Genomic DNA, 23,890 nt, shown 5'->3' on the forward strand with positions numbered 1-23,890 from the left:
ATCTCTCGGGGGTCAGTCCCCTGTGGCGGGCCTAATGTGAGAGCAGCAGACCTCGAGTAATGACTCCCCGATAGGGATCAGCCTGGCTCCCTGCGGCATTTAGTCTCTGCCAGCTTCGGCGGCTTCCCGGCTTCCCCGGCGCGGCTCTGGGCCCAAGGCCTGACAGAGGGGCTGGCTGACCGGGAGGTGGGGGACTCAGCCAGAGAACCAGCCCCGGTCCCCTGTTATTCCAGGAGAGGCAGAGAGTAGAAAGACCTCCTAACTCAGAAGCACAGCACCCTGCCCTCCAGGCTAATCGGGGTGGCGGGGGACAGACCTGTCACTCCAGCCCCCACCCCGCTTCTCCGTGCAGCATGGGCGGGCCTTGGCCTGGGTCTGGTCACAGCCTCTGTCTACATCTCTGTGTCTCCCCCTGCCCAGCCCCCAGCCCTTCCCTTTGCAAGCTTAGGTCAGGGGCAGATCACATGGACTAGGCAGGAGTGCGGTGTGTGCGGGGGTCAGTGAGGTGCTGGAGGAGGTGGGACAAACGGGGGCTCCCCCATGGCAGGAAGCAAGGTGAGGGGTGGGTCGGTAACCGTGTTACTTGACTGTGTGGAAAATCAGACAACTTTGAGGACTTCCTCTGCAAGAAGCATAATAGGAGGGCACTGGAGGGAAATGGGTGACTCGGGTGGATAGACAGATTCAAGTCTCTCTTTGGTGGACACCTAAAGGGAAGCATGAGCTCGGTGGGCGGCTGGAAGGATGAACGGACGCCCACGGTACCCCCGCCACAGAAGCCTGCTGCAAGGGGAGCTGGGGGTCTACCAGATGGACGCAGATGCGTCCCTCGCCTTCTGGGAAGGCCCCACTTACTCTGTGGGAAACGGGGTGGGTTGTCATTGACATCAGTGACCACGATGGTGACGGTCGTGGAGCCGGAGAGGCCACCCAGCTGGCCCGCCATGTCTGTGGCCTGGATCACCACTTCATAGCGCTCCTGGCTCTCGCGGTCAAGGTCGGGCACAGCCGTCCGGATCACACCTGTGGGTGAGTGAGAGTGAGGCCAGGGATCTCCCCCCGAAGCTGCCAGCAGACACACGGACCTCTCTGCAAGCAGAGGCGAGCCTCAGGCAAGTTCAGGAGGGGAACGTCAAAGACAAGGGTGTGGGTACGATGTGGATGTAGGCTCAGCAGTCCCATGCACGCTCATGCACTCTGACGCACACTCACGCATGCTGATGCACACCAATAACGCACACTCATACCTGCTCAGAGAGATCTTTCCTCTCTCTGTCAGTGGCTCTCAGCAGAGCCAGGCATGGAGCAGCATCTTGACTTTGAGTGTTAACATGGTGAACGAGACTCACACCCACACCCATGCACACTCACTCTGGAGTCACACTCACCTGTATGCATACACTAGGTATGGCTTGCACACTTACACAGTACATACATAAGAACACACATGAACTCTCACACACATGCACATTCACAGCTGAGTGCACACTTATTTTCACACTCCCTTCTCCATGTTGGAGTCGGCCCCCAGCCCTTGGGGTCCCCGGGCCCTGGCCCAGCCCTAGATTCTCTGTCCAGGCACCAGCTAATCACTGATCAGACAGTCCTCCAAGCTGTTGATGCAAGAGGGGCAGGGGCAGCAGGAACGGGGGGCGGGGGTGACCACAAGATTAATTCTGCCGAGCGGAAGGCCAAGGTTCTTGTCTCCCTGCCAGTAGGAGACCAAGGTGGAGGGGAGAGTCGATGAGGCATTCAGAGCCTCCCCGCCACTCACTCCAACCTGCCGAGTACCAGGTGGTGACAGGTGGTGCCCGGGGCTGGCACGCCAGGTGGAGTCATGCACCAGCAGCCCCATGATGCGCCCCATAAAACCCAATCTCCGACTCCTGATGTCTCCAAACAGCCCCCAGACTCCAATAGAGGCGCTAGAATGAGGGGAGAGGTTGCAGTGTGTGCGTGTATGTGCGTATCTGTGTGTGTAGCTGCGGGAGCTGGAGGCAGGGCATCTAGGAAGTGGCCCTGCTTTTGTAGGATCACATGGAGATATGGAAAATGTGTAGTCTGTCTAATGAAGAGTCACACAGACCCTCCATCGGTGGCCTCTGAGACCCCTCTACGGGCTCCCCGCTTACCCCTCCTTTCCTGAGGGTGATCTTCGCAAGGACGGAGGAGTCTTGGAAGCCCATGAAGTTGGGATAAATCCCAGCTCTACCATTTTTTTAGCCATGTGATCTTGAGCAAATCCCCTCCTCTGAACCTCAGTTTCCATCTCTGGAAAATGGGACAACAGCAGTGCCTCCATACAGAACAGGAATGATCAACCTCGGCACTAGGGGCGTTTTGGGTGGGATAACGCTACCCACCAGCTGCCAGTAGCAGCGTGTTCCCCACCAGTCTCAGTTCTGGGCACAACAGGCCCTCCTTGAGCTGCCCCAACACTGACTGTGAACGGGGCACCCTTCTGGCGTTGGGGCTGGGGCCAGGCCTCTGCTGGTCTGTCAGCTGAGGATTTGCAGCCCTGGAGAGGGGACAGAGAGCAAGGGAGACCTAAAGAGCCGGGAAAGAGAGAAGGAGAGAGGGGAGTGGTCCAGCCAGAGAGAAATGCGTACTCAGGAGGGGATGGTGAGAAAGGGGAACAGAGCTCCAGAAACCCGGAGACCCATGAACCAGGAAAGAAAGAACTGAGAGAAAGAACCGAGGGGAGAAAGGAAGGCAGGGAACAATAGAGACTGAATAAACAGCCCTTCTCGCAGACAACGGGGAGGCCCAGGGTCAGGAAAGGGGGAAGAAAGACAGTGGAGGGAGAAAAGGAGAGGGCAGACAAGCCCACAGACGGTGGAGTGCGCACCGGGCCAGAGACGGGGGCTCCCTGAGTGAACCAGTCAGAAGGGCTGGGAGGGAGCCAACCAGTGGAGCCCCTCCTGCATCCCTAAGCTTTGCACATGTCCTTGGCCTCCAGGACCTCACGGACTGTAGAGGCGATGCTGGGATTTGGGGCCACCGTGCGTCTGTGAGCTTGTGCACCAGAAGCTGGTGAATGGGGCTTGGAGCAGGGCTCTGGCTGAGGTCCACCCCTGCGCGGGAGGAGCCCTGCTCATGGGGCTGCCTCCTTGCAGTCACTGCCACTTCTAGCTCCGGGGGAAGTAGGGCCACTAACCTCTTTTCACTTGGCAACTAGCCATGAAGCCTTGTAGACGATCAGGGGCCATTGTTGGGAGACTAGGAGGTGGGTACCCGGGGGCCCCTGCTGCCTCCGGACCCGGCCCTGGGATCACACCCACTGATAACCTGGGATGAAGACAGCTCCCAATAGAGCACACCTGCGGTTAGGCACAATCTTGGGTCACCCCCTCTCACACTGATTCAGGCCTTGGCCCTGCAGCTTGCTTTGGCCAATGGGACATCAGCAAGCAGGACAAAAAGCAGAGGCTTGATAAGCCCTTGTGTGCCGGGGCCGGTCCTCTTGGAGCCTCGAGACCTCCCTGCTGAGAAAAAGCCCCAGATGGACGGCCACACGGAGGGAGGGGCCCAGCCACACCTGCCATCCTAGCAGACCTGCCAGCTGACTGTCGCCCCATGAGTGACCCTGGCAAAAAGAACTGTGCGACCAACCCAAAGGATTATGACAAGAAAAAACTGTTGCTAAGTCACGGTGTTTGGGGGCAGTTTGTCAAAGAGCAGTAGATATCTGATGGAGAAATCATGTTCTCTGGACTGTCCCTCTCCTGGGCTCGCTCATGCAGCCACATTTCCCTAGAGGCTCCGCTGGCCAGAAGGCCCAGCGGGGCCTGGCGCATAGGTCTGGCAGGTGGTCCCGGCTGTGAGGGAGAGCGTGTCTGGTCTTCAGCAGGCGGGGCACGTTTCCTTAGATGGTGGTCGTGGGAGAGAAGAGTGAGGGTTGCAAGGTCTCTTAAGGCCTAACCTGGGACTTGGCAGAACATCATTTCTGGGGGCGCCTGGGTGGCTCAGTGGGATAAGCCTCTGCCTTCGGCTCAGGTCATGATCTCAGAGTCCTGGGATCGAGCCCTGCCTCGGGCTCTCTGCTCAGCGGGGAGCCTGCTTCCCCCTCTCTCTCTGCCTGCTGCCCTGCCTACTTGTGATCTCTCTCTCTCTGTCAAATAAATAAATAAAATCTTTTAAAAAACAAAACAAAACATCATTTCTGCTCCAGATTTAAGACTCCACTTCTCTCTTGCTCTCTCTCTTTAAGTAATCTCCATGCCCAACATAAGGTTTGAACTCATGACATTGAAAGATAGACTCCAATCTCTATCAACTCAGCCAGCCAGGCACCCACCTAGACTCCACCTCTTGATAGGAGCAGTGGCAGAGTCACTTTACCTAGAGGGGTGGGAGGAATCGATGGCATCTTCTGTTATCTGCTACGTTCTGCTCCTCACTCCCTCTCCTGACGCAGGGAGGAGCACCTTGGGGGCTGGTGCCTTTCTGCCGGCTCTGGGGTAAAAGTCTCACATCGGCCCCTGCAATTGTTCTTGGAAGCTCTGGCCCTGCAAACGGCTTCATTCACTCATTTATCAGACCCTTGCTGAGGAGGTACTGTGAGTAGTGGCACGGAGTCAGATATGAGGCTGTGCAGAAAGGAGGGATTTTGGGGTCAGATTGACTGGTTTAGGTTCTTCGTTCCACCACGTACATGCTATCTGACCTTGGACAAGTTCTTGATGCCTCTGAGCCTCCGTTTCCTATTCTATAAAATGGGGCTACCCAGTTGGAAGGCTTTTAAGGGAACTAAATGAGACAAGGTTTCCAGCGGCAGGTCTCACGTTCTGGGGATGCCGTGATGCTCCCTCCCTTCCCAAGTCCTGGATCAGGTACCCGATCCTACTGGCCTTGTTCATCATCTAGAGGGTCTGGCACGTTGTTGGTGTTCAGTAAACACTTGGACTGCCTGACCTACTGCCACAGACCCTCTGTCTCCCCTCTCACAGGCTGAGTGTCGTTTGTTTCTGGCTTCTCTGTTGGAACAAAAGTCCCGTGGGGGCAGAAACCAGATCTGGTTTATCATCCTGACCTCAGGATCTGGCCCTTAGAAGGTGCTCAGCAAAGGTTTGTTTCATTCATCCCAGGAAAACAGACATCTCTGGCCCAGTTGAGAATTCTCAGCAGATAACTTGGAGTCTCTGAGCGCGCCTTTCTAGTCTTGCGGGGGTGGCGGTGGGCGGGGGCTGAAAGTCAGAACCTGGCCAGTGCTCCCCGCAGCCTCGTCCTCCCCCATCACCCTCAGTTCCAGCTGTCATCCTCGCCACCCCTGCTGTCCCTTCCAGATTCTGCAGAAGGGGCCCTGGAGCCCAAGCGATGCCTCATTAGCCCGCAAATGCCATCCCTGTCGCCCCTGTGGGGGGCTTGCTGGCAGGCCTGGCCTTTAAAACACACAAGTTAATTCCTCCTCTGGCACTCGGCCCCACTGAGCCCCGCCTCCTCCTCTCCCTCACACCTTCTTCTCAGGGCCCGTTCCGGCTCTGCTCCCTGCTATCTGCACAGCGAGAACAGACTGTACCTCGCAGCAGCTGCTAAATATAGACCCGCATCAGCGGAATATTCCTGGCTGGGGAAATGGAGCTGGGGCTGGGAATGGCACCAGGGCAGCTCCTGCAGTGGGGCTGAAGCCAAGGGGAGGAAAAATCTGGTCCTTCCTGGGAGATGTCAGCAAAGACCCTCTCAGACTGAGAAAGTGGAGGACCCTAGGACAAGGACCTCATCTGCGCTGCTTCACCTGCCTTGTCTGGTGCCCATTCTCTGGCCTCCTGGGAACGGTTCCTGCCCTCCTGGGCTCTCCGCGGCCTCCCACGTGCCACCCTCTTCCTGACTCCTTGCAGCGGGGGATGCTTTTTCTGAGAACCTGGCCGTCTTCTTCACTCGCGTGAAGTCTGGTCCCCCATCTGCTCACCCCTGCCATCTCCCAGACTCAGTCCTGGCCCCTCCCTTATCTCTGTCTCTTCCTCCCTTTCTGGAAGGGGAATCAAATCAACGAATGAAGGCATCAGTAGCAATAGGCAACAGCGGCCCCTTGGCTTGCCAGGAGGTACCAAGGATTGCGCCGGGCACCTCATACCCTCGCTGTTCCCTTGGCCTGCACCTTCCTTCCGAGAAACCGAGGGGGCTCCATACCCTCCCTTCATTCACGTCTCTGCCCAAGATCACCTCTCCAGAAAGGTCTGTCCTGATTTCTTCATCAAACTCTACCCCTTTATCCTGCTTTCTGTGTCTTCCTTGCACTTGTTGCCATGATGTTATGTTATACCTGGATAGGCTTATTTTCTGTATTTCTGTATTCCCTACTTGAATTAAAGCTCCATGAGGGTAGGGATTTGCTTCCTGCCATATGCTTCGAGCCTAGAACAGAGCCAGGTACGTAGGAGGCACCGGCTGAAGAGCTGTTGAATGGAGGAAGGGACTCTCCTGTTGGCCCCTCACAACGGCTCTCCTGTTGGCCCCTCACAACGACTCTCCTGTTGGCCCCTCACAACGGCTCTCCTGTTGGCCCCTCACAACGGTCACTCGTGATGGGAATTATTACCCTTCTTGTGCACGTGGGAAACCAAAGTTTAGGGAGCCCCAGCTATTCAGAAAGCTCCAGGCCCATATTTCAGACAGCCTGCTAGATGTTCTAGATGTTTCTTTCCTTCTCCTCTCTCCTCTCAAAGGCACTTTCGTTAAAATGGAATGAAATAGCTCTGCACCAGATCCCGGGGCACATTCACTAAATCTTTTGGTCCTAGTTTTCTTAATCGACACTCCTCCTTCTGTTTCTGCGGAGGGTGCCCCTTCCCATCCCAGGCCCCAAAGTTGGGAACCCCCAGATTCTTCCCTCAGCCCAGTTCCCTACCCCCAAGGTTTGCCCTTGGTAGGCTCTCACTCTCATCTCTCATTCTCCTTCCTCAGCATCTCAACTAACCCTCGCCACCAATCCTGTGTCATCTCTGGCTCCCTAACTAGATGGAGCAGGTTCAGGAGTCTGGGTGGGGGCCGGGGAAGGGCGCAGGCCTTGGTGTTTGTCATTTGGGACTCTCTGCTGGGCACCCTAGGCTACTGAGTCTCCCTGAATTCAATTCCTGTCTCTGAGCCATGCTATAGAGAGCAGCCCGAGGGATCTTGTTAAAATAAAAACCTGAGCATGTCACTTCCCTGCCTAAAAGTCATCAATGAACCCAAAATGTTGGTGAGGAGGAGGGGAACAGGCGCCTTCCTGTGTGGCTCTCGGGAGTGCAATCTGGTACATTTCGGCATTATCTATCCGGATTCCAAATGCATGTGCTCTTTGACCCAGCTTTTCCACTTCCCGAAAATTATCCTGCAGATACACTCACACAAGCACAAAATGATATATGTATGAGGTTATTCACTGTAGCATTGCTTGTTGTAGCAAAAGATTGGAAACAGCGTAAGTGTCCATCAATAGGGGACTGGTGAAATAAATTTTAGTGTATCCACAACAGCTGTTAAAAAAAAGAATGAGGAAGCTCTTTATGTACTGATATAGAATAATCTTCAAGACGTATTGTAAAGTGAAAAAGGCAAGCAGTGTATATAGTGTGTTTATAGCTACCATTTGTGTAAAAAAAATAAAACAAATACATGTACCTATTTTCTTGTACATGCATAGAATAGCTCTGGAAGGATACGCAAGAAAATTACATTGGTTGCCTTGGGGACCCAAACTGGGTGGCTGGGGGACTGGAAGGGGTGAAGAATTTCCACTAAATATCTGTTTGGATTACTTTTTAAATTTCGAACCTTGAAATATATTATTTATTTTTAAAAACTTAATATTTTTTTAAGTGAATGAGTCCAAGATCTCATAGGATATATATATACCAAGTGGCTACCTTTGGGGCTGCAATTAGGGGATGAGGGTGGGAAGCATCTTTCTTTCTTTCTTTCTCTCCCTCTTTTAACATTTAATGTTTGAATTTCCAAAATATATTACTTTTGCAAGGAGAAAAAAAATGACAAAGATATTTTGTGTAAGATAATACAATTAGAACTGTGCTCATAATCTGGAATCCTCAATCCCCCACCCCAACACATCAAACACAAAAAACAAAACCCCAAAACCCAGATCCACCACACATACACCATTACCTTTAGAATAATCCTTAGAACTACCTTTTACCCCCATTACCCTTAGAAAAAAATCCCCCCATTACCCTTAGAATTAAATCCAAGGTCTTAAGCCTCACTTCTCCTGGGCCCAGGTGGGTCCCTACCAGCCAGCCCTGATCCCATCTCAGGCCTCCTCCTGCTTTTCCCAGTCCTGAGTTGCTTACAATTCCCCTCATACCTCAGGGTGTTCTTCCCTCCTCGTTTTGCTAGCACCATGCCCTCTGCCTGGAATGCCTGTCTCTGAATCCCCATCTGGGTCTGGCCAACACCTTCTTATCCTTTGGAGATCAGCTGCTTCCACCTCCCAGAACTTTGCATCCTGATGCCTCATGCATGTGCCTGTCGCCCCTGCCCCCACTAGACTGTGAGCCCCAGGATGGCATCTGATAAACATTGTGTGGTGTGGGGTCTCCCGTGAGCCCTCACTCCTGGCCTTCCCCTCCCATCTCAGGAACAGGGAGAACACCATCCTTGGCATCAGCAGCCATGCCCAGCTGTGCAACTTCTGTGAGGCACTTCACTTCTCTGAGCCTCAGTGTCCTGCTCTGCCCTCCCTGCCACTCTGGCAGGGCCCCTCAGAGACGTAATCAGGCTCTAACCTCAGAGAAAGTGAAGCGGGGACTGTGTTCGGTGGTGTTGGGGGAGGGAAAAGAAGCCAACAAGCCATCCTTCCCTGTCTCTATCTCTTTCCATCAGACCCTTAACAACTGCCCTTTGAACAGAGCTTTCACAACTGCTGAAAATGTGTCCTTCACCTGCTGACTCCTAAGAGCTGCAGACACGCTTGCTTCAGTTAAGCTCCAAGGATAAGAGGGTGGCTTACGTGGGACCTCTGAAGTCCCCTTCAGGGCGCCCATGTTGGCATGGTGGAGGCATCCTGCCTTTTTGTTTCTCTGCCAGTATGGCAGGCGCTCCTCAACTACCCCCAACCCATGCCCTCAAGCCCCATCCTTTTCTGTTCCTCAGCCCTTCCCTCTTTCTGCCTGGCCATCCGTTCCTCTCTGAGATCCTGGAACAGGATAGATGCCTCCTCCGGTCCGGTCCTACCCTCGGGGATGTCTGGTTAGAAGGCTGCTAGCGGAAGTACCCCCACCCTCTAGCCCCGCCCTCCGTGCCCCTCCTCCGGTCTTGCCCAGGCCCCACCCCTCCGGCCCGGCCCCGCCCCTTACCGGTCTTGGGGTCCACAGTGAAGTGGTGCTCGCCATCCAGTACGCTGTACACCAGCCGAGCGCTGCTGCCGTAGGTGGGGTCATCCGCATCCGAGGCCATCACCTGCATCACCGACGTGCCTGGACCCGGGGGACCAAGCGAGACGGGGGTCACCTGGGGCCGCTGTGCTTGTCCTCCCCACCCCAGGGAAGCTAGGAGAGGAGATCCAAGCTGGAGGTCATGGAAGTTAGTCCCCTCACAGTCCTCATCCCCACACCGACTCCCAACCCGCTTCCTGATCTGGGGGCTTCCTGTGGCACAAGCATGACCATGGAGTCAGATCTGGGTTCAGATCTCCTTTGGTGGCTCCCAGCTGTAGGACTCTGGCAAGGGAAGACAGCCTCTCTGAATCTGTTTCCTCTTTAGCAAATGGGGGATAAGCCTAGTCCTTGGATCTTGATGTTGAGGAAATGCACTTTAAATTCTCAGTGCAGGTGGTGCTCAGTCTCAGCGGGTGATGCAATGGTCATCGTCACCAATTAAGTCATCACGGTCAGAGTTAGAGCCAGGACTGGAAACCAGGCACCCGACTCCCAAAACAGGGGTCTTTCTACCCACCCCTGCCCCTCCTGATTTCTCCATGGAATTCTGCCTCTCTTCCCTCCCTCCTCACCAACCCCCACAGGATGGGGGTTGGGCAGCCCAGAAGGATAACCAAGTTCACTGGGGCTCAGAGGTCAGTATCTTTTGGATTTGGGGCAGGAGGATGGCAAGGCCCAGCTTTCCCTTTGGGAAATAGTTGGCTGTGGGTCCTGGTGCCCTCATCGCCCCTCCCCCTGGGTGTCCAGACAGTCCCCCGCCCCAGACACACACACACACACACACACACACACACACACACACTTCACATGCTCTGCACGTAGGCTGCTGGGGAGAGTATAAATTGGATAAAAGTCCATCAAACAGCGGCAATTAAGTTATTGATTTTCGACGCTGCCTCATTAAACTGGGAGCTTCTCTCGGCCTGTCCCAGAGATGGCTCTAATTTGACATCATGTTCAATTTGACGAAATCAGGGCTTGGGACGTGAGGCTGGACAGGAGGGGAGTGAGGGTGGGGTGGGGGAGGGTTGGATGAGGAGGCGGGCAAAGCCTTCTGGTCCATCTAAACCTTTCCAGAAAGGAGGGGGTGAGGTAGAAGACCCAAAAGGGAGTCTTGGGAGCTCAGGATATGAGCCAAGAGGATAAGACCCAGACATCACTTCAAGGTGATGCCTTCTTTTGAATGCCCTGCTGGTGTGGGGATGGGACCCAGAACTGCCCAGGTTCTGGGTGGGGCCTTCCCAGGGCTGGGTGGTACTCTCTGGGCCAGGAGGGTGCCTGCTAGGGGGTAAGGCCCATTCACAGCTTGGCTAATGAGTGAGGCTCTGGAAGTGCTACTGCAGCAATTCTGCTAAGCCCAGCCTGCCGCCCGCCTCTCCCGCCTCCAGCCTGGGGCCCTCGATCATTCCAGACAGACACATGTATTTATTTTTCACTCTTTTGCATTCCTTATTTCCCTCTCTATATCCCCCCTCCCAGCCTGAGCCTTCTAAACTGGCCCCGCAATGCGCCTGTCTTTGGCAGCTCCTGCTCCATGTCAGCCATGTCAGGGTTGCCCAGAGAAGCTAGGGAAGGTATTTGAGCAAGCCCTCTCCCCCTCGATGCTTGGTGCCCAGGGTCTCCTCTCAGGGCCAAGGACATAATCCCAGGTGCCTCATATTATACAGAAAGAAGAAAAAGGAATAAACTCTTAGGGGCACCCACTGCATGTCCAGCTTCACCAAGCACTTAAATTCATCATCTCTGGGGCACCTGGGTGGCTCAGTGGGATAAAGCCTCTGCCTTCGGCTCAGGTCATGGTCCCAGGATCCTGGGATGGAGCCCCACATCGGGCTCTCTGCTCAGCGGGGGGCCTGTTTCCTCCTCTCTCTCTCTGCCTGCCTCTCCGCCTGCTTGTGATCTCTGTCTGTCAAATAAATAAATAAAATCTTTTAAAAAATTCATCATCTCTAATCCTCATAGTATTTCCGAGAGGCAGAATGTTCCCCTCTAAGTTACAGGTGAGGAAACAGGTCAGACAAGTAGGAAGACTTGACCAAGAGCACTGAGAGAGGAAGTGGTGGAATTTGAACCCAGGACTCTGAGGTCAAAGCCCTCCTGGGGTGACAGTCAGCAAAGGCAGGCAGAGTGGCTCTGGGGATGGTGGCTCAGTGTAATGAATCACAATCAGTGATGACTCTGCCATTTACTAGCAGTTTGACCTTGAACATGTCACAAACCCCTTGTGCCTCAATTTTCTCATTTGTGAAATGAAGATGAGCGTATTACCAAACTCCTAAAATTGTTTTAGGAATTTAAACAGACATCCATGTTCAGCACCAAGGACAGTGCCTGATCCACACTAAGCACTCGATAAATGTAAGTTGTTGTTGTCTTGGGAGGCATGGCATGCGAGTATATGATAGCACAATCATACCTCCCTCACAGACACACTGAAAAGGGAGGAGATGCATAAAGCATCAGGCTCATGGTGGGTGCTCAATAAATAGTGGCTGTTGTAGCTCTTATGAGAGAGGGTCTCCCTGCCACTCCCCTCTGCTTGTTCCCCCCTCCCCTTGGACAAGGCACAATATCCAGCTGAATGACTCCCCAGGGTAATGGCTGATATCTCTCTCTCTCTCTCTCTCTCTCTCTCCCTGGCTGCATCCCAGGGACTCCTGCGGGGATGATGGAATCATTTCCCCAATCCCGGATTCTTTATTGCAGCCATTATAGTTAATGCCGACACGTGGGGATGGTGAAGGGTCAGTGATTCACCACTGGCTCCCCAGGCTCCAGACCCCCTCCTACCTTCTTCACAAGTCAGCAGCTCCCCAGAACAGGCAGATAAAAGGGTGCCAGGCTTGTGGCTGCTACGGGACCACGCAGGGTCAGCCCCCCTCCATTCAGCAGTTCGATTTTATAATGACCATCACATCCACTCCCTCCTTTAGTCCTCAGTCGAATTCTAAGATGTAGATGCAGTGTTATGCTGGTAAATGTTTAACAATTAGCTCAGAGGGCTAGAGGGGTGGGGAGGAATGCCCTGCCTTGTTGTATTTGTTGATGTCCATGGTGTAGAGACTCTTACCATGGCCAATTTCAAGCTACCAATGTGATATCAAGTGGCTCACAAAACAGAAAATCATTATTTGCCGATTGTGAGCGGATATGAGCCAACACCATACAATCCTGCCTCATTCCCATTTTACAGATGAGGAAACTGCTATGCACAGTGAAGGGTGAAAATGTGACTTAATAATAAATGCTGATGAAACCCATTATTACATATTGTTATTCGAGGATCATGATAGATTATGTTTACTGAATAACTACTTTGTGCTAGATCCTATGAGAAGCCCTTTATGTCTGTTATCTCATGGAATTATAAAATAAGCTTGAAGTAAGCTCTATTGAGATTCCCACTTTACAGATGAAAAAATGAGGCTGAGTGAAATTAAGCAATGAAGCCCCTTGTGCCTTAGTTTCCTCACTTGTGAAATGAAGGTAATATTACTGCCAAGCTCTCAAGATCACTGTGAGAACTCAAATAGTTCTCCATGTTCAGAACCAAGAACAATGCCTGGCCAAGTTCACCTAGCAAGGAAATAGGAGAGGCAGGATTCAAACCCAGGTTGATCTGATGTCAAAACCCACATGTGCCTGGTCTTATGAAGTAGGAGGGGGCGCCAATAGGAGTAAAAGGAGACAGGCAAGTAAGAGAGGGAAGAGTCAGAGAAAGGAGGGGAATGGCAGGGAACTGCATCCGGGATTTTCCCTGCCACAACTGGTTGAAGCTCGGACTTCCAGAAGCAGGGCTGGGATTGGCTAGGATGAGCTGGTCGCTGTCCATGGTGCTGCCGGCCAACTCTTACGCTACGTGGGGTTAAGGGCCTCTATCCAGGCTGGCATAGGAAGTATTGCCCAAATGATTCTTGGGTAAACAGGATTTCAGAGCAGGGTTCCACGTGGAATGTTAAATGTGGAAAGGCTGGTCCTCAGAGAGCACAGAAACAGTGTTTCTTACCCTGGTTGCATATTAGAATCTCTTAGGAGCTTTAAAATAAAACCGGTGCTGAGCCCCACCCCAGACCAATTCAGTAGGCGTCTCCTGGGGTGAAGCAGAGGCAAGGGCATTTTTAAAAACTCTTGCAGTGATTCTAAAATGCATCCCATTGCTAACCCATCCCAATTGCTAACCCATCCCATTGCTAACCACTGGCCAAACCCCTGATTGAACTCAGGAAACTGAGTCATGGAGTCTCTGCTCAGTGACTTTCCCCAGGTTCTATCAGTAGTAAGTGGTAGGGAAAGACTGCAGCGCAGGTCTGTGGAACCAGCATGTCACCCTCTGGACTCACTGTGCCAGTCCTGAGACTGACACTAGGAAGGAAGAAGCAAGGACGACACATGCCACCAAGTCAGCAGTGCTCCTCCCAGGTAAAATCAGCATGAGACATCAGACTCCTGCCAGGAGATGAGACCGGGTGGGCTTTGGCATCAGAGAGTCTTGGGTTCAGATCCCACCGCTTCTTCACTCTGTGCTCTTGGTCAAGTCTTTCTCCATGTTTGAACTCTTTAGTCTAGAGGAGGCCCCTCTGCCTCCCAGAGATGCTCTGAGGACTAGAAATGATGGATTTACATGGCTGGTAAAGCTGGGCATATAGTAGCACTCAGTAGTTTATTCCTCTTGTCTCTCTGCAATGGTCAGAAGGTCTCTGGGGCTGTGCCCTTGGCCTGGAGTAGAAAATTCCTGGACACCATTATCAGGAGGGAGGGGTCATGCTCACCCCTTATCTCTGGTTTACCTGGGTGTCTCTGACATGGTTTGTCATGGAGCCAGAATTGGAACTCATGGCCTGGCTCCCAACCCAGAATTCTTTCCTTTCTTATCTATTGTCTTTGCTATCTATGAGGTCCAACTGCCACCTAGACTTGGGCTCCAGAGCCCCCAGGAGGAGTCCCATTGGCTCAAGGAGGAGGTGGTGCTGTGGGGAGGGGAGCTCCAGGACAAAGTCATCCCAGCCCTCTCCTGGACTTTGTGACTCTGGGAAAACTGACCCACTGGGCCTCAGTGCCCCTTCTGTAAAATGGAGATAATACTTCATCCTTCTGGCCTCCCTGGAAGAGGGAGGCCCTTTAATGAGATGAAAGAGATGAAGCACTTTGGAAAGGAACAGAGTCTTCAAACGAGGTGACCAAGTGTCATTATTATGAAGATGTTTGTAATTATTACCATCATGCCTCTTCCCTACCTCCCTTTGCTGCCCTGCTGGGCCTGGGGAAACCCTCAGCTCACATTTAGCTTCTCAAACATTTATAAAAAATGAGTCCCACCCCCTGCTGCTGCCAGAACTGCACGGAATGCTTTCTATTAAAAATTAAAAACCACTTGTCGAGTCCCTGGGAACGTTCAGATTACACAGGAAACAAACCCCTTCTCAAACTCTCTCTCCCAACTCCCTCTTTGATCATCACTTATGATGCTGGCTCACTGGGCTGGCCTTCACAGCTTCCGGCTGCCCAGCCAGGGCAGCCTAATGATATGCAGGAGATGCAGGAACATGGCTGGGGTGGGGAGTAGTTGGGAGGGAGGGGTAGGAGGCAGGCCCAGAGACAAGTGACAGAGAAGGTGTCACTAAGAGATGGGGCTAGAAAATGGGTTAGAGACACAGACAGAGACAAAGGACAGAGGGACAGGGATTCAGATAGACAGGCAGGGAGAAAGTGGGAAAACAGATACCCAGACACGCAGGAAGAAATGAGATACAGAGACAGAGATATGAGCATCAGAAAGGCAGAGATACATAGAGACAGGGAGAAAGTGGAACACAGAATGTGACAGAAAGAGGTAGAAATGCAGAGATAAAGTCAGAAAGTAGACTTATATAGAAACAGAGACGGGCAGGGATACATATTAAGCAAGAGGAGAGTGGGAGAGAGTGGGAGGGGGGACAAAGAGAAGAAGCAGTTTTGGCTCAATGTGATCAGAGTGCCCTATGTTGCAAATACGCTTCTCCAGAGTCTCCAGTGAACCTCTGGGACACTGTCCCCTCCCTTTGTCCTCATAGATCCCAGCCATGGACTCACCCATGAATGTGTATGGGGAGCTAATCCGTTCCCCTGAGAGAGAGGACTGTCCTATCATCCCCGTTGGAGACGCTTATGCTCTTCTGTCCTTCCCACATTTAACGGGGACCCTCTGGTATGTAGTCTGGCCACCTTGTTTGTTGGGACAGCAACATTTTAAGTATCTGTTGAAGCAACCCTCTGCCTGTTGCAGAAAGCAAACCTTTTTTTCTTATTATTTGCTTCCATTCAGTCACTCAACATCTATGGAGCACTCACTGCGTGCTAGGCCCTTGAGGGCAGCATGGTGGCTGTGTCACCTTCGTACCCACTGCTATGTAGGTATAGGGCCTGGCTTAGAGAAGGTGTTTGTGTGTGTTGAATAATTTGTTGATGGAAATGACAAAGAAAGGCACGGATCCACTCTTCACTGTCCAGGTTCCCTGGGCCACGGGGATGACTCCTGAGGGCCAGGGCCTCTGCTCCTCCTTGCCACCTTTCCCCACCAGAAATCTCCTGTCCTGTTTCCCCTGATCCTGGGTGGTGAGAGCCAGTGCCGTTGCTAGGCAAGGAGATATTGCACATATAGATCTTCCTGGACTTTAATTAAAAACATCTTTAGAAGTTGTCTCTGCAGAGGCCAGCGATTGATTCCTGGCTTGGGCCTGAGGGCTGCTGAGGCACACTCTCTCTGGCTGCAGACAGGACAGTCAGAGGCTCCCAGCTTGTTGCTGCCCTCCCCAAATGAGACCTTTGGGGAACACACTGCCTCCTGCTTTCCTCCCTTCCTCCTTGCCCTGTCCCCCGCCAACCATGGATTCAATCAGTAGTGTGCTCTTCCAATGTTACCTTCTTCCTCTTGTGAGCCTCAGTTTCTCCAGCTATAAAATGGGTGTGTTAACACTTGACCTGAGAGCTTCTGGGAGAATGAATTAAGATCAGGGATGTGAAAGTGCTTTGCAAGCTATAAAGTCCCCGTGCATGGCTGTTGCCCACACAAGCTGAGGCAAGTGGCTTGGGTTCTGCTTCTGGGTTCGGGGTCCAGTTCTGGCTCCAGCTCTCACTCTAGAAACTCAGGGAAGTTACTTTCTCTCTCTCTGCATTTATTTCCTCATTGGTTAAATGAGGACAGTAATACCTGCCCTGCTTATTCCCCAGGATTGTTGAGAATAAAGGGAAATAGCTCTGTGAAAGCAGTGTTGGCTGACAGCTGTTATTTAGTAAATGTCCCAAGAAGTGCAGGCTATACTACAAAACAGCCCTTTCTGTCTGTTAGAGATGCTGCTCACAGAGGAACAGGAATACATGGGAATCCCGCTCTGGCAGAGCCCCCGCCCATTTCCACAGCTCACTGAGTCCCAATCCCATGGTCCAACAATGCCAATCCAATGCCAAACGAACCATTCCATTCTCTTGCCTTTGCTCTCAGCAGACATTACTAATCGTTTGTGGCATTTTCTCCTGAGCTTGAATGGGAGGGGCCTCAGACTCCTTCTCAACACAACCCTATAGTCACTACCATTTGACCAGAGTTCGTCCCAGAGGTGAAACTGATCTGCCACCACTTTAAGGTCAGGGGAGGGTCTTGCTCTTCTTTGCATCCCCACATACCTACCAAAGTGTCATGTACACAGTAGGCACTAATACATGTTTATTGAATCGAAAGCGACTGCTTACTTTTCTATCCCCTTGGGGCTATATATAAAGTAGGTGCTAATAAATGTTTGCTAAGTTAGGTGACTCATCTTTGCAACCCCTACAGAGCCAAGTACACTGGAGGCCTTGTACATAATGGGTGCTAATAAACATTTGTGGGTTTAATTCAATTACTTATCTTTAGATCCCCTGCAGTGCCGGGAATAAAGTAGTGGCTAATAGATGCATGTTGGATTGAAGTTCTCATTTCTGTATCCTCAACAGTGCCAAGCATATCTTATACACAGTTGGCATTAATAAATAGGTAGAGTTGAAGTGGGCATGAAAGCCCTGTGAAATCTTGCTGTCCACTGGTCAGGTTGTAAAACTTGTGGGAAGGGGTCTGGTGCTCCCAACATTAGGAGATTATCTAGTCTAACTCTTTTCTCTCAAAACTCACTTTCTTGTTGGTTTCATCCCGCCTTAAGCTTTAAATTCTTTCTCTCTGCTGATGACTTTCAAAATTATATCTCTGACCCTGATTGTGCTCCTGACCTCCAGACTCAGGGACCCAACTGTCCCCTTGACAACTCCACCTGGATTTCTAGCAGACATCTCAGTCTTAACATACCCAAGAGTCTTAATTTTGTGCTGTAATCTTGCTCTTCCTGGACCATTTCCCCATCTCAGCAGCTCCATCCATCCAATTGCTCAGGACACACTTGTCAACATCATCCTTGCTTTTTCTCTCTCTCACGCCTCATATCCGGTCCCTCACAAGCCCAGTTGGCTCTGCCTTCAACATACATCCAGAATCCCATACCTTCTCACCTCCTATGCAGGTCTGAGTCAGCATCACCTTTTGCCCACACGACTGCAGCTGCCTCCTCACTGATCTCCCTACTTCCAACCTCGTCCCCTTATAGTCCATTTTCAACATGGTGGCCAACAAGTCAGCCTTTAAAAGTATCAGTTGGATCACATCACTCATTGACTCTGTATCTCACTCAGAGTATAACTGAAATCCTTTCAATGGCTACAGTGTCCTACATGATCCAGTTTCCAGTATCTCTTTCAATCTCATTGGACTCTCTCCCCACATCACTTACTTCTCTCTTCACCCACACTGACCCCTCATGACAAACACACTATGCCTCAGGACCTTTGCACTTGCTATTTCTTCTGCCTGTACATTCTTCCTCCAGCTTAGCGATTCTCCAAGTGTGGTCCCTGAGCCAGCAATAGCAGCATCACCACGGAATTAATTAAAAATGCAAACATTTCTAATAACCAGACCTGCTGAATCAGAAACCCTGGGGGGAAAGGGCATCAATCTGTATTTTAGCAAGCTCTCCAAGTAATGTGGATGCACAGTCAAGTATGAAAACCACTGTTTCACACAGCTCCTTGGTTCTTTCAGATCTTTGTTCAAATATGCTCTTTTGTAAAGAAAAACCCTTCCTGACTCCTCTATCTAAAATAGCACTCCCCTAATATAATGCAAAAATTCCCTAGGTTTCACAGCATGTAGACCTGTTATATAAGGGCCTATAGTATATTGGCTTGTTTATATTTCATTCCTGTCTGTCTCCCTGCCCTGTACGGAGGCTTCCTAGCACCTAGAACAGTGCCTGGCACAGAGTAGACCCTCAGTAAATATCTATTGCATGATGAACCCCTTCAATGTTTCGAAGGAAACCTGGTGCCCAGAGAAAGGCAGCGACTCTCCCAAGGTTGTGTAGGGAGCCAGGCTTCCTGACGGTCAGCCGTAGGACCTGTTTCACTGTGTTAGGCTCAGCGTGGCTGGTGTGCCCCTCCTCAGAAGCGTGGCTCATCGGAGGCCCCCGGCACACTTCCCTTCCTTTTTAAGCTGTGAGTGGTTTAATTTGTGAGCCCTGCTGCCTTTCATGTCCCAAGCTGTGTCCCTGCTCCCTCTGATCTCCGAAGCTGCCCAGACCCTGGTGCCGCTTGTCCGCCCCGCCCTCCTCAGCCCAGATCAGGAGGCTCAGTAATTGTCACTGATTTTCAAAGCTGCCTGGAGTCTCCACAGCACCCCGGTGTCAGATTTGCTTCCTCTTCAAAAAGTTGCTTAAATTAAATAAACTAATTTAATTTCTGCTTCCTCCCTTCTCCTGGGTTCCTTAGCTTGTCCGAGTTGAATCCAATGCCTGACTCTTTCCTGAGCTGAATGTCTGAGTCAGTGAGCTGGGAGGGGAATGGAAGGCGGGACAGGAGCTCCTCAGGCTGAATGATATTCGTGAACCCGGGGATTGGCTCTGCCTCCTACAATCTGGGTGACCTTGAAAGTGTCCTTGCCTTTCTCTTGGCCTCAGTTACCCCATGTGTGATGCAAGGACTCTTGCCACTCCGACGGTCTAGGAACCAAGATTTGACTTGCTTAGTCACTGACTTGCTATGTGATGGTGGACATATTTTCTCCCCTCTGAGCCTCAGTGTTCCCATTTGTTCAATGGGGATGCCACCATCAGTCCCATCACCTTTCAGAGTTGAAGTGGGAGGGAAGTGATGGACAAGCACCTGGCCGATGCCTCCCTCTGGAGTCCCCTATCCCCACCTGTTCTCCAAACTGGAGCAGAGAGAGCTTTCTAAAATGCACCTCAGGACCTTTGCACTTGATTGGCTCCCTTGCTTTAGACTTTCCCAGGTTCTGTGCTTCCATCCTTTGGGTATGCCTCTTGCTTCCTTCTCCAGCCTCACCTTGTGTCACCTTTCTGGTCTTTTCCATGTGGATCCATTTGGGATGAAGAGACAAAGGGCCAGGGTTTGAGTCAGTGAGTAGGGGCTGCTGGATGGGGGGACATCAGGGGCTTTAGGTGCCCCTGACTTGCTGTGTGATCCTGGACACAGCACTGCTCCTCTGAGCCTCAGTTTCCCCCATTTGCAAAATTGATTTCTAAGTAATCACTAGGCTCTGAAAGTCCATGGGTCTTTGCTACCAACAACTTTCAATGATCTCTCCACTGAACGCGTATATTGAAGTGCCTTTTGCAAGATGTCCACCTGGCTGTCTAGTAAGTACTTCCAACTTCAGCACAACTGAAACCAAACTCCTGATTTCCCTCCGACCCCCAGATCTGCTTCTCCTGCTGCTCCTCCCATCTCAGCAAATGGAAATCCCATTTTTTAATTGTCCAGGTCAACACCTCAGTAGTCATCCCTGAATTGTCTTTGTCTCACACCCCACATCCCATCCATTAGCAAATGCTTTCAGCTCTCAAAGTCGACCTCCTCTCACTACCCTTACTGATCCCACCTGGTTCCAAGCCACCATCATTTCCCACCCAGGTCATTACAATATGCTTCTCTGCTTCTGTCCTTGTCCCACACCCCAATCCCATCACCGCCCGGTCTTCACAGAACAGCATGGGGTGCTTTTAAAACTAAGTCAGACCATGTCACTCTTCTGAACAAGCCTCTTTGCTGACTGCCCAGCTTGCTCAGCGGAAAAGACAAAGCCCCGACTAGGCTTCCCAGCGCTGCATAATCTGATCACCTCTCCATTTCTCCTTGGAGCCTTTGCAGGTACTGTTCCCTCTGCCTGGAATGCTCTTCCCCCAGGGCCCACCCTTTCCTTTCTTCGGGTCTCTGTTTCACAGTCACCTCCTCAGAGAAGCCCTCCAGCCCAATGCTCTGTTTGTCTACTCGCTTACTGCCTGCCTTTCTCAGCCAGAAGTTACCCTCCATGAGAGGGAAGCTTGTCTGTCTCTTCAACGGCATGTTCCCAGTGCCCAACACATAGTAGGTCCTCCTGTACCCTTGTTGAATAAATGAACGGATACACTCAAACAAACACATAGTATGCCGTATGCACGCACAGGCCATAAAGTGCCTTTTGCCTAGCCATGTGCATGCACACACGTGTGTGAACGCATACGCATACCAGGCACACGTGCACACCTGTGCATGTGTGTGCACCAGCCCACACCCGCATCCCCGCCCCCACTGTTCCCTGGCCTCCCACCGTCCTTCTGTGCCCACCCGTATCTCTGGTCCACTTCTTCCTCTCCATCCCTGGCTGCTGGCTCTCTACCCACCAATCTGTCAGATTTAGCCCAATCTGGGGAAGCGGGGGCTGCCCGCACCCTCTCCGAGCTCAGACACCCCCTGCCTCTGACATGCCCTCGTAGGACTGGAAGGCCCAGAGAGGGACAGCCCTGAGCCCTCGACCACAGGACGTCAGGGATGGAATGAGGCGTGGAGGACTGAGGACCACTGCTCTCCGCCCAGCCTGGCATGCAGGTGTCTGGGGTCACCCCCTGCAGAAGATGGCTGAGCCCCTTGCCTGTGACTCCAGCTTCTCCTGGGAGTCCCGGCCTCAGTGGACCCTACCATGGGAGCCGGTATAGTCATCCAACCTCTTGCTTCAGTGTCCCGCTGCTGTGTGGCAATGAGCTTCCAAGTGTGGCCTCTCCTGCGGTCTTCTCACATGCGGGGGTTCTGGTGTGTGGGCTCCCGATCTACACATACCATGGCGCGTTCCCGGCGCCCCTGCACTCTAGCGGCCATACCCAGCGACGAGCTGCTGACCTGCGTCTGGGGCTCAGCCGTCTCTGTGAACCTGTGTTCCCAAGTGGCTAGGTCTTGGGGTGTTGGGGTCTCCCGTGGGCAGGAAACGAAGTTGTCTGGATGCTCTTGCCCCTGTCACTGTGCCCCTCCCCATCGTGACTACTCTCTGCTAGAGCCTGGCCCCAGGTGGGTCACCTCTGTTCATGGCTTAGACCTATGGCTACGTAGGTGGCCGCTTCTGTGCATAAGCTCCGTACGGGTGAGGTGCTGTTTCCTGAGGGGCTTTCCTGTAGGAGGCTCTGTCGGGTGTGAGGCTGTGTCTGCTTGTGTGCTTGGGCCTCGTTCTAGCTGTGTTCCCCCCTGGTTCTTTCCAGGTGTAGGTGTGCCCGTGTTCAGTTGTGCCTGCCCCCGTGTGGGGCTGTGGCCAAGGGCTGTGCGAGGTCAGTGTGGAGCTGAACTCTGGGCAAGGCCGCGTACAGGGGAGCTGCTGAGCCTGGAAGTGGGGCTGGACCTGTGGGGGTGACCATGGCCAAGCGTGTTGCTCCGGCCACCCGCAGTCCAAGTCACGTGGGGTCAGTGTCCCTGTACATGGCGGGGGTCATGGGTGTGTCTTAGTCTGGGTGTGCAGCTGTGACCATGTCATCACTCTGCCTGGACTCATGCCTGTACCCCTGCCTGGGGCAGCAGATCCTGTCTCTCCTGCCTCTCCCCAGAGGATCAGCCGGTCCCCACGGCAGGCTCCCACTCAGAACCTGGCGGCTCCCCTCGCCCCAGCCCCTGACTCTGTCCGGCACCCACAGGGCCCGCCGCCCACCTGTAGGTGAGAGCTCAGCCACACTTCCAATGTAGGGGCCGTGCAGGAAGCGGGGCTCACTGTCGTTGATGTCCTGCACCTTGATGATGAACTCCGACTCCGGTTCCAGCAGGCGGTTGGTGGCACGATCCCGGGCCTGAGCCCGCAGCGTGTAGAAAGTTTTCTGCTCGCGGTCCAGGCGCTCCATGGCGTGGATGTCTCCCGTCAGCTCATCGATCAGGAAGATGGTCCCAGCTCCCTCACCCGAGATGGTGTACTTGATGGCCCCGTCACCCTCGTCGGAGTCCGAGTGGATCTGGGGAGGCAGAGAGGAAGGTCAGTGGGTCTGGGGCGGGTCCTCGGAGTTTGCATTTCTAACAAGCTTCCAGACAGCTGTCTCTGACCCCACTGGGAATTATGGGTCCAGCCCCACCTGCCCAGACTCTGAGCCTGGCACACGGCGCAGGCAGGGAGTGAAGGGAACGAGGAGGAAAGGGAATGCACATCATAGGAGCACCGACTCTGTGCCTGGGTCCGTGCTAAGTGATTCACATACTTATCTATTCAGAGTTCTCGAAAAAAAGGTTTAAAATGCACCTGCCTGGCACCATGGGACACATGAAATTCACCAGCCAGGCCAGCAGGGGCATGCCACAAGGTCGTACCCCCGCAGGACCCTATCTGGGCCAGGCAGGAACCTCTGGCTACCGGGTCACAGGGAGGTCGGGGGAGCTGAGGGAACTGGGGGAGGAGGGAGAGGAGAGAGACCACTTACTGTGTGTGTGGGGGGGGGGACCTATGTAATTATGTTCAGGACCGGCAGAACTAGCTGAAAATCAGCCCTGCCTGAGACATTATATGCATCGAATAAATGGTAGCTATCGTTACTGTTATATTATTTACTAAATGTTAGCTATATATAACTGAGATTTAATCCAGGCGCCGCCAGGCTCCAAATCCCAGGTTGTTTTCACTGAACTGAGATCTCTTAGGCAAGGAAGCAGTAGCAAGCGGGTTCTCCCAAACCGAAACACCAAGGTCCCAATTCTCCGATTCCCAAATTTCCGAGGCAACTCCAAGCAGAGGGAAATGTGTCCGATGAAGCAGGTGACCTTGGGTGGGTCCCCGCTCCACTCTAAGCTTCCGCAGAGATGTAAGGTGAGTGACAGAATCCCTAAAGCCCCTTTCAGGCCAGGATGCCACGTACCCCAGCCCACACAGCAGGACAACAGGTGCCAATGAAGTCGTCACGAAGGGGGATGAAATCCCACCCCTTGCCACGCAGGAGGAGCCCGGGTATAAATTCTGCTGGTGGAACTCTGTGTCTGAAAGGTGGATTATAGAAGTGCCATTTGGAAGATTGAATGGCCCATAAACATTTTCATATTTCATTAGCCGATTAATGGGCATCTCTCTCTTTTTGGCGAGTCTGCTGATTCTCAGCAGAAATTGCGGGGAGTAAATGGAGGCGTCTGGTGGAACCTTCCCGGGTCCCCGTCCTGTTATAGATTGC

At 52.6% G+C, this 23,890-nt stretch overlaps 1 protein-coding gene across 2 annotated transcripts in view; it reads right to left on the reverse strand.

The window, feature by feature from the left end:
- The window catches only part of CDH22 (cadherin 22), a 121,094-nt gene that overhangs the window by 37,800 nt on the left and 59,404 nt on the right, over positions 1-23,890 (reverse strand). For both annotated transcript variants that reach the window (XM_045980174.1, XM_045980175.1), the window contains 3 exons: positions 22,399-22,693; positions 9,294-9,413; positions 856-1,023 (listed from right to left, as the gene is read on the reverse strand). In XM_045980174.1, the coding sequence (XP_045836130.1) occupies positions 856-1,023; positions 9,294-9,413; positions 22,399-22,693 (583 nt within the window). The remainder of the gene's footprint in view (positions 1-855; positions 1,024-9,293; positions 9,414-22,398; positions 22,694-23,890) is intronic.

Source organism: Meles meles, chromosome 16, assembly GCF_922984935.1.
Source record: "Meles meles chromosome 16, mMelMel3.1 paternal haplotype, whole genome shotgun sequence".
Classification (NCBI taxonomy): Eukaryota; Metazoa; Chordata; class Mammalia; order Carnivora; family Mustelidae; genus Meles; species Meles meles.